Source organism: Panicum hallii, chromosome 1, assembly GCF_002211085.1.
Source record: "Panicum hallii strain FIL2 chromosome 1, PHallii_v3.1, whole genome shotgun sequence".
NCBI lineage: Eukaryota > Viridiplantae > Streptophyta > Magnoliopsida > Poales > Poaceae > Panicum > Panicum hallii.
The window spans coordinates 17,145,925-17,156,758 of NC_038042.1; the positions used below are offsets into that span (position 1 = coordinate 17,145,925).

The window sequence follows — 10,834 nt, forward strand, 5'->3', positions numbered from 1 at the left end:
TCATACTTTAGGACAAAAGCAATTCAAATCCAACTTTTGTTTAAAAATTCACGTGTAAAAATATAAGTTTTGAGTTTTTGAACTTGAGCCCTAAAGCAATGTTGTAGAGTTTGAAAAACTCTCCAACTTTCATTTTGGGCATTTCTTCATTTGGGTTTTAGATTGATGGGAAATTTGACTTTACAGAAAGGTCCCTGTGATTTTCTAATTTTACGCAAAAGTCCTTGGGGAAGTCCATTCCTCTTTCTTCTCTGTTCTTCCTCTCTCTCTCTTATCCTTTCCTGGCGTCACTTGTTCTGGCAGCACCTCTTCCAGGGAGCTCTTCCCCCTGCCTCCCTCCCTCTGGCTCCAATGGCGGCGCTCTGGGGCGCTCCTGCCTCGGGCGGCGAGCGGCTGCAGGCGGCGCGGAGCGGCGCCAGCGCGAGGCAGGAGCGAGCGTGCGTGGCTCGGCGCGTGGCGCGGCTGAGCGAGCGCAGGCGCAGGCGGAGGCTGCGGCTGGCGCGGGCCGCGGCAGGCGCGGCGCATACGGGCGTGGAGGCGCACGGCAGGGAGCGGCGCTGGGCGCTAGCGCGTGAGCCGGGCGGAGCACAGGAGCGGCGCTGGCGGCTCCAGGCAGCAGGCGACGCGGGCGCTGGCTGCGGCTCGGGTGACGCGGAATTAGGCAGCGGGTGACTCCAGGCGGGGCGCAGCTCTAGACGGCTGGCGAGCGCAGAGGTGGAGCAGGTGCAGAAGCTGGACCGGCACGTGTACGGGCGCTGGAGCGGCAAGGCCAAAGCCCACGGGTTCAGTAGCAGCGAGGAAGAGGAGTAGCTATGCGGGGCTAGAGCGCGCAGGAGGAGCTGCGGCGACTGATGCGGGGCTAACGACTGCGGCACGCGGGCGGCGCAGGGCGTGGCAGTGAAGGATTTCTGCGCGAGTCGGTGTAGGCACCTGGGGTCAAACGACGGTGACGTCCTGGGTTTACTCCCCCGCGACCTCCTGTGCAGACGAGCAACTACAGCACGCACGCGGCACGGGCGTGCACGGATGGAGCTAAGGCACGGCAAGGCCGAGGCGAGCGCGGGCCCAGCAACAGGAGAAGGAGGAGGAGCTGTGTAGAGCGACGACGTGCAGAGCGATGACGTGCAGAGCGACAACGTGCAAGACAACGGCGTGCAGCGCATAGCGGTGTCTCCGCTGGACACGCTCAAGCCGCGACCGGGTCGGTATGCGGGGAAGTCATGCGCGGTGCGGGAGAAGCTACAGCGCGGCGGCTGCAAGCGGATCCGCACGGGGGCAGCGAGACCGCGCGTGGAGGACGTCGGAGGCCGTTAAAGGGAAAGCAGCGGATATGATCAAGCGGCACTGCGGACTGCTCGCGGAGGATATGGAGATGGCCCCGGTGCGAGCGGGCTTTGGTTCTCGCGGAGGCAGAAGGGGCGAGTGTGACGCGGCTAAGCGAAGGCGGAGGTCCGGGCCGAATTGGACTAGCGCGTCCGCAAGTGTGGAGCGGAAGCGTTCTGCCCGCGGCGGTGGTAGGCCGATTCGGATGGCGTCGCAGCTGGCGGAAAAGGCGGCAGAACTACACCTTGTGCGAGCGAGAGTGACGCACAGGAGCTGCAGCCAGGTACGGCGGCCCTGCAAGTGACTGCACGGGCATACCGGATGTGTTTCTGCAGTGCATGTGCATGAGCAGAGAAGACTCAGCCTGTGAGCCGGAAAACCCTGAGGTTCGCGGAAGAGATGGCATAGCGAACCAATCCGGCCCTATCGGCTTCTTCCATGAGTCCACGACATCCAGCAGCTCTTACCTTTCACCGATCATCCGAGCAAGACCACAACACCTCGAAGAAGCTCCTGGACCCCCATCGAGCCTCTTCGGATCCCTTTGCTGAAACATCATCGCCGTGGCAAAGCCGACTATCGTCGCCATGGGTCACCGTGAGGAGTATTTCTCCGGTCATTCTCCACCCACTACAATTCCCCGGCAAACTTCTTCGTCACCCACGGAATCTCGTCATCGTCGAGCTTTTCTCTTCGTCGATCCTGTTCGCCACGGGAATTCACTTTCCACTCGTTCTTCTCCATAACCAAGGCTACCCCAAGGTTTGCCCTGATTCACTGAATCTTCCTAATGCGGGCAATCCCTTTGCCGGAATATCGTCGTTATCTTCCTGTTCTCTGTTTTCTCGACCAGGGACTTGATTGCTTTGATTTAGAAAGTTCTAGGGTGTTTTCTGTAAGATTTCCAGAACTTTCTTTATTTCAAATCAATGAACTTCTACATTTTATAGATTTTTGTAAGGAGTTCATAAAACTACAAAACCAGTTTTGTTTAAGTCCTTAGGTTAAAATCTACAAGTTTTATGTTGTGCTCTTGAATTGAAAATCTTGATTTGTGATCTAGATTAAATGTTAGGGAATGGATGTTTTATTGTGCTTTATATTGTATGCTTGTGTTATAACTGAAAAGTAAGTCATAGAATATATGTCTTAAATGGAGATGTGTGATATTTAGTTAATCCTTTTATACGAATGCTTATATCCCTGCCATCGAGACATTGTCCTTGTCTTGATTGTCATTTCCTTAAGGTCCTTTTCGTAAAAGGATCCCTGTTAATTTGTATGTATCTGCTGCTTAGCCAATACTTCTCGACAGCTATGCTTCAGTGTCAGGTTATCAACCCAGCCACTTAGCATCCGTTTTCTTTGAGCCTATGATGTTTCTGCGTAACAGCTGTCAGCCGATACATTTCTTTTGATATGTTTCTACCATCGGCTGGTTAGCTGATACGGTTGTTATCCTTCTTATATCGGCTACTGTCGATACAATTCCTTTGTTTTGTCCTACATCAGCTGCACCTAGACGATGTATCGGAGTTGCACGCACGACCTTAAGATTCTTGTTATCGGCCAATCCAAGCCGATTCTAGTTGTTTTCCATATCGATCAAATGTGGTCGATCAATCCGTAGTTTTCCCCATCCTCGTTCACACACTTTTATCAGCCGATTTATCGACTGGGAGATCGGCTATATACCTATCGGCCACATACCTACAACCACACTCCAATCGGCTGTACGTCACTCAATTGTTGTGCTGACGTAATCGAGCTGATGCAACCACATCTAGTTACCTAGGATAACTCTTAAGCACATCACAGCTAGACATCCGATGTAGATAGCATATCGACTGCACCCGCCGAATCGCACCACCACAGATCGGCAAGTTAGCACAATAAAAGCCTCTGTTAGACACGACCAAAGGACATCAATCGGCTAAATCGGATGCATCCTCACCAGTTAAGGTCAAGACCAATACACCATCCATTTAGATAGACCAAAGATATGCTGATACTCCAATCGGCAAGATTCTTCCTTTTTCTGTACTTGGAGTACTATACCTTCAATGTTCCTCTCCTAATCAGCTGATTTGACCCCAGGTGAATTCAAATCGGCTAACCTCTTCTGCTTATATACCAAAACCGTTTCTGCCGTTTTCTCTTCCAAACAAAAATCAGCCGATTTCCTAAGGCAAGTAGGTAGTTCCCTCCTTTGCTAATTCTATTGACTAAACCCCCGTTGTTTCCAGTCGGCTCTGTTGTAATCTTCAACAAATAGCCGATTCTAACTAGTTATCCCTCTAAAGCTTTATCTAAGTTTAGTTTCAGATCTTTTTGGTTGTTATGTAAGTAATATGTTAAATGTGTGTTGAATTGCAACTTTGTTGTGAAATAAAATAGTTTTGTGTGCACGCTTGAATGTAATGTTGCATTACATGTAGATACGACTACTTCGGCAACGGTACCTACAAGATCTCCCAGGAGTCTGCAGAGGATGCTCCTGAAAACCAAATGAACGTCACCAAGGGATTAACTGAAGCCCCGAACCAAAGTTCAGAAGATCTTAACTTCACTGACTTCAGCCCCACCAGTAAAGGCAAGCCCCGGACATAACCCACTATTTTATTTACACCGCAATCTATATCTATTTACGTATTCTATGCATTAAGTTCTTAGGAATTGCTTGAAACCCTAGATGCATGAATCCTAGGAACCAATGTATTGCACCTGAGGTCATATCGAGTAGATGCTCTACTAATAGAATCGGTAGAAGTCGGGTGATTTCCTGTCACTCGCGCGATATAGGAGTTGTAATGTTTACATTCCTGTTATCACTATAAGGATGACGGACGGAAGTTTTCGTGAGGTATCATGATTCAGATGATACCCCGTCTGTGTTGTTGAACTTGATAAGGTCGCAGCGTGTGGTAGTGCGGGTTAAGCGTTTGAAAGTACTAACCACATGCCGCGAAATATGGTAAGCGGTAAGCCTAGTAATCAATCGGCCCGAGGATTGGACATACCTCCCACCACTCGTCTTGCTTCTTCTGGTTACTTTTGTTCGACATGTGGGAATACGTGTTGCAAGGGCAACCAGGAATACGGGTTTTGTAGTCGCGCTACAGACGTATGTCCTGCACTTTGGAAGTGCGTATGGTCCTGCAGTCGCTTGTGGTGGACCTGTCCACGAGTCGGAATGAAAGGCAAACGGTTGCTTCGGAACGACCCTGTGGTGTTCCAAGCGTGTGAGTTAGGCTTACCTTGCAAGGTTGAATTTCGATTCAGGAATCATCCGCCTCTCACGATGAATGAGACTGCTTATCCCCTTTACCACATTGAGTAATAAGAGCAATCTTATGATTATCAAAGATGATGCTTGATCAAAGATTTTACCATGCTTGAGTAGTTACAGGTGCTTACCTAGAATGGATAATCAACTAGAATCTGAAAGCTAAAAGTTGAAATTAAGGATCCACTCTTAGTTGCTTTTCAGCTGAAACTAAATCCAGAACCATTATAAGCCTTCATAAGTCTAGTTACATGGCTAAGTATACCATAACCAGGTAAGCCTTGCTGAGTATTAGTATACTCAGTCTTGCTATGTTACATGTTTTCAGGTAAAGTCTTTGAAGACCCTACTCTTCCCCTGTCTTGGCCCTGTGCTCTTCCAGAAGGTTGGTCCGCGGAGTGGGATCCATCCCCGGCCAACATGAATGATACGGAGTGATGTCGTGCCCGGGCTTAGCATGACATCCGTCTTGACGACGTGTTGTGAATCGTCACGTATGTTTTCCGCTGCTAAAAACCATAACTTTAACAGTTTGTAATGTTTTCTCTAAATTTGAAACTTTGCACTATTGTTGGAAACTCTTGTAATGTAATTCCCTGTGATGTAAAATATGATGGTGACTGTATCTCTGGACTCACCTTCGTGTGAGGTAACCTTATTTGATCCTGTGTATCGGTGGTTTATCGGGACGTTACCCGACAGGCCAAGGGATTATACCGTTTGAAGCACGTTGGAGCCCTCGGGAGTGGACTCGCGTACTTGAACCGCTATCATTCAGGTTGGTTCTGCCACATGTCCTCCAGGTCGATTGCCTATTCCTGGAGATGAAGGTTACGATGAATGTGAGCTTGATCGTACTGTTCCTGAAGCATTTCAGGAAGATGAGTGTAATGGACCCTTTGAAGTTGATATTGAGATGGCACTTGACAGATTAGATGGTGACACCGGTGATGTAATAGTTTCTGAGGTCCGTTAGAAAAAACGGCCACATCTTGCAAGTAAAGTAATGTTCACAACATATGAAACGCGGCATGGTACTACTCATGGTGACTCCGTAGCTGAAGAAGATGACCCCGAGGACTTTTAACATGTAATGTGATGTAAAAACTAATTTTTCTTAATAGTGTTTTATTTGCTAATTGTTGTTATGAAACTTATTATCTTTTATTTACCATTGCTTTATATGATATTAACTAACCATATTTTATTTTTTTCAGGATGAGGTCATTTGTGCACTCTCTTAAGGGGAAGGAAAAGAAGGATGTATCCTCATCTTCAAGGAGTCAGGCAAAGAAGAATGATGGCTCCGCATCTTCGGATAGGCCTTCTCTCTTTAGAGGCAGCAGTTCTCACCTAAGCCGAAGAAGTGCACTTCAGTGATGTCTAGACGAGGCTGTGCAAGTAAGTCATATGTAGTTTGCATGTGTAATTTAATTTCTTTAATAACAATAAATATATATTTGTCTTTGAACAGCAAGAAGAGGAAGGTAGGGGTGCGGATGAGGAAGAATATGTCGCGAATGTGGATGGCGATGGAGATGGAGGTAGTGGAGAGGGAGATGGGTGTGAGGACAGAGAAGAGTGCGAGGATAGAGATGGAGATGCTGAGGAGGAGGAAGAGGAGGATGAAGAGGAGGATACTGCTGCACAACCTGTGTTCAGATACTTATGATCATTTCATGAAAAATTTTATATGAGCTAGCTAACTAATATAATACATTTAGATTTAGAGGCAACAATGTGATGACTCCTGCAGCAACCAATCCGGCAAATTGTCGACAGATTAGGCCACATGGGTATTGGTAAGTAATATATTTTATTATTTTGATTGTTTTATTTAATATATTATATAGTTCAAGTAAGAAATATGATGGATATCATGTTCTAATTGTAGGCAGTGGGACGACATTTGTTGGGAGGGAAGAAATAGGTTAAGACCTGTGAATGCAACATTGGGAACACTTTGTCGGTTTCACTACCCTGGAATGGTCACAATTGGAGGTTTGCTTCAGCCTGCATTAAAGTGGGAGCACTATAAGCTGCAATCAGATGATCAGGGCGTCACGACTGCAGCGAGAGTTTGGAATGAGTTCTGGGTACTTTTTTATCATAACTTGTCTAACTTGTATAACTACTATCTATTTGATTCATTTATAAGTTGTCTAACAAATTTATTTTCCTTTTTAGGAGAGGTATCGTTTGCCGGAGGGGGAGGAGCAGTGCCTACAAGATAGGGCTCGTTCTGTGTTCGACAAGGCAGCGACGAAGGTGGTAAGGGACATGATGTCCAATGTTTGTATACAGTGCATTTGTTTATATTATAAGAAAATAAAGCTGCAAGATATGAACAAGAAACTGGGTGCTTCTGAGATATATCTCCGAGAGGATGAGTACCTTCAAGTTGATATTAGCGGTTTGCCTTCGTTGAGAAAGTGTCCGGATGCTTGGCGAGCACTTTGTGCTTATTGGGCTTCACCTAGCTTTGTGGAAAAATCCAGGATGAAGAGAGCTAATCGTCAAGCAGGACCACGGGTTACATAAAGATATGGGGCTGACGGACACCTTCATTTGGCTCGTCGAATGGTAGGTATTTATTATTTCAATTTGATTATTATGTACTTACTTGCAATATCATAATTTCTTCTTTGCCAGGAGGTGCAAAGTGGGGTGGCCCCAATCTATATTGAGACATACATTCGACGCCACCACAGCGCAGATCCTACACAGCCAGAGTTGCTTTGCAGTGAGAATGCCACACAGACTCTGGTTAGTAAAATAATTTGATTTCAATTAAGCGGTGATTCGAATATACTCTTATTATTGGTTGCCTGAATGGTAGGCAAGATATGGTGATGAAATGGTGACACATCATGGGGAGGAGTACGATTGGAGGAGGAGTGATGTGGATGTCGGTGCCTTATACTCAAGCGGGGGAGGGAAGAAATATGGCAGGTTCAGCATGTTGAATGGTGTTATTGATACAAGTGGTGCTTTGAGTGAGGCAAGGTGTTCCCAGTCCACTCAGAATTCTCGGGGCTACCAATGGGAAAGTGAAAGGGAAAGTCGACTGCAGGAGGAGATAAGGCAGCATAGAGAGGTGATGCAGAGGCAAGAGGAGTGGGTAAGGCAACAACACGAGTACATACAAGATTTTTTCGCTCAGCAACGACAGATTCAGGTACTATGCAAGTTTGATATTTTTTTAAGTTCTTGTGCACTTTTCATTGCTATAAGATACTTGATCTACTATCAGTTTTTAGAAAATGCTAGCGGCTACCCTTGGCTCACAATTTAATTTGCCACCTCTTCCTTCGCCTCCTCCTCCACCGCCGACTTTTGTCCCATATGTGCGTCTACCGTCTCCACAAGTGGTAATTATATCGTATAACTAGCAATGCTCAAATTTTCTTATATATACATACTAAATAGATTTAACTTTTTCTATAATCAGGGTTCGACGAGTACTCATCCTCGAGGAGTTTCTGCCAGCCCGTCCACGCCACCATCGACAGCGCATAACTTTTCTGGAGGTGCTGCGGCAGCGGACATAATATTACCCCTCCTTGGTTTGTGTTTTCATATTTCGTTGACATATATATATATATATGTCATTTAGACTATGGATTTCATGATTGTACTTATTGGATGTATTTGATGATTGTGTGATGATGTATTTCATAATTCTGCTTATGGATATGTTAAGTAACTGCTTATGGAAGATTGCGTTTCATAACTGCTATTATATGTAGCTGTTTTTTAGCAGGATACCAGTATTTTCGTCGGCCATCCAGTATTTTCATGGGCTCCGAGCCGACGAAAATACGACAATGATTTTCATCAGCCAAGCTAGCCGGCGAAAATACTTGACATATTTTTGTCGGCCATTAAAGCCGACGAAAATATTGCCATTGTTTTCATCGGCCACTTAGGCCGAAAAAAATGTGAACATATTTTCATCGGCCGTGTTGGCCGACGAAAATAGCGTTATTTTCGTCGGCAACCGATGAAAAAGCGCCTATTTTCATCTATTTTATTCCGTCGGTCTAATTTCGTTGGCCGACCGGTGAAAATAGCTATTTTCGACGGCTTTAGGACTATTTTCGTCGGTTTCTGGCCGACACTATTTTCCTGTAGTGTACTACTATCTGCACCCTACATCCGAGAGCAAGTACCTGCTATTGCCACCCGAGATCCTAACCAAAGCAATAGATACCTCTAGCAGTGAAGAAGCAATAGCAAGTACATAATGCTACTGCTACACCTCTACTACTATCTCTCGAACATTATTGGACAGTGAAGATCCGAAGGGAGAAGGCATACCTCTTGTGATGTAGGGTGGCGGCGGCATGCAGATCTCCGGTGGTGGCGAGGTGCGGCGATAGAGGTCAGGGCCACAGGCTCATCGTGCTAGAGGTGGAGCAGCTATGATGTGGTTCTTGTGGCACGGTGTGGCCTGTGGCAGAAGTGAGGGCTGCTGGCTCGCCGTGCTCATTGTGGGGGTAGATCTTGCAGGTGGAGTGGAGGAGTGAGGAGGACGCTGGCACCTTAGCAGAAGCAGCAGCAGCATCAAGAGGAGGAGGAGGAGGAGGAGGAAGAGGAGGAGGAGGAGGAAGAGGCGATTGGGCGGCACTAGGAAAGCCTAATTGGGACATTCAGGTATTAGGATTATAAACATACTAAATTTAAGTATAAAATGTGCAAGGTTGATTTTGTGTATGTATGTTCAAATTAAATGCAAAAGGAAAAGGATATTTTAATATATTTTGGAAAATATAGGTCCTTTAGTGGTAAATGGGTGAGATTGGGAGGTGAAATTAAAAATATATGGAGGTAGATGTGTAAAAAAAAGCAAGAACTTACTTTTAAACCTAAGTGGAAGTGAAACTACACCTAGGATGTAAGTGTGGTGTAGAAATTTAAAGGGGATTTACTTAAAGTTTAAAACTTTACCAAGTTTTATGCTAGTTTCAAATCTTTAGCTCTTTTGCAACTGAACCTTAAAGCAAAGTTGTAGATCTTGTTGAACTCTGCACTTTTGCTTTTGTGCACATTTTCATTTGAGCTATAATTTGAAAGTTATCTAGTCTTTACAGAGGAGCCCCTGCACTTTTGGAAAATAGCAGATCAGTCCCTTCATCTACCTTCAGCCCCCCCTTTCTCTGCTCTGCTCGGTTTCGCTCTGCCCGACGCTCCGCCACCGCTTCGCCGGCCATGTGCCGAGCACCGGCCGCCCGCGCCGCTCTAAACCGTGCCACGTGCTGCCCTGGCGCCCGCGCTGCCGCTTCCCCGGCTCGCGCTGGCCGCTCCTGCTCTCTCCACGTCGCGCCACCGTCGCCCGAGCCGCCATGACTCCCGCCGGCCGCCAGCTCCTGCTCCCGCGCAACCACGCCTTCTTCTGGACCCCGAGTGTGACAGTTCATGTACTGGTACGCTAGGCACATTATTTGTTAGGGTGAAGTATGTGCTTGTTAGTGTAAAGCTTGTGTGTGTTTATGTGAAGCTTTTAAAAACTTAAATACAAGTAAAAGGGGTATTTTTATAATTATGAAAAAACTAGGGTTGTTTTTGCAAAATATAATTGGATAGGAGGTAACTTCAAAAGAAGTGAAGGGTAGTTTTGCTAACACGTTTTTCTTACTTTACCCCCTATAAAAAAATGTGTATTTACCCAAAAGTTTTGTTTGTAATGTATGTGTTGATTTGTGTGAAGTTGAGTGAAGTTTGTGAAAATGAGGACCTAGGTGTAATTATTCAAAAGTATGAGCTCTTTTATGCACGCAGTTGATTATAAAAGTAACTTTCAAAGTTACTAAGGGCCAAAGTGTAAAAAGGTGCAAGTCATCATGACATGTCATAAATGCTTGCATTTAGGTCCTAAATGTTATGAAATTTACACCCTTTAGGACAAAAACATTATAATTTTGATTTTAGTCCAAGGTTTTAAATTAACACTTCATTCTTTGAGTTTTTGAATTTAAACTCTAAAACAAAGTTGTAGGATTTGAAAAGTTGCACAACTTTTATTTTAAACACTTTTTCATTTGAACTCTAGAACAGTGGTTAAATTCTTGTTTACACCTAGGCCCCTGTATTTTCTGAATTTGTGCACACGTCCTTGGGAAAATTCCCTTTCTTCTTCCTCTCTGTTTTCTCTCTGCTTTGTTGCTGCCGCTCGCCGCAGATACAGCAGCTCGCCCGCACCACCTCTTGCTCAGGCGTCATCCA

The 10,834-nt window shown here is 45.8% G+C and overlaps 1 protein-coding gene across 1 annotated transcript; it reads left to right on the top strand.

The window, feature by feature from the left end:
* Positions 1-351: 351 nt before the first annotated feature.
* Positions 352-6,281, top strand: LOC112896319 (sodium/potassium/calcium exchanger 1-like). Its single transcript, XM_025964256.1, has 3 exons — positions 352-571; positions 5,413-5,576; positions 6,084-6,281. Exons 1-3 carry the CDS (start codon positions 352-354, stop codon positions 6,279-6,281), a joined length of 582 nt encoding a protein of 193 aa, XP_025820041.1.
* The last annotated feature ends 4,553 nt before the right edge of the window (positions 6,282-10,834 follow it).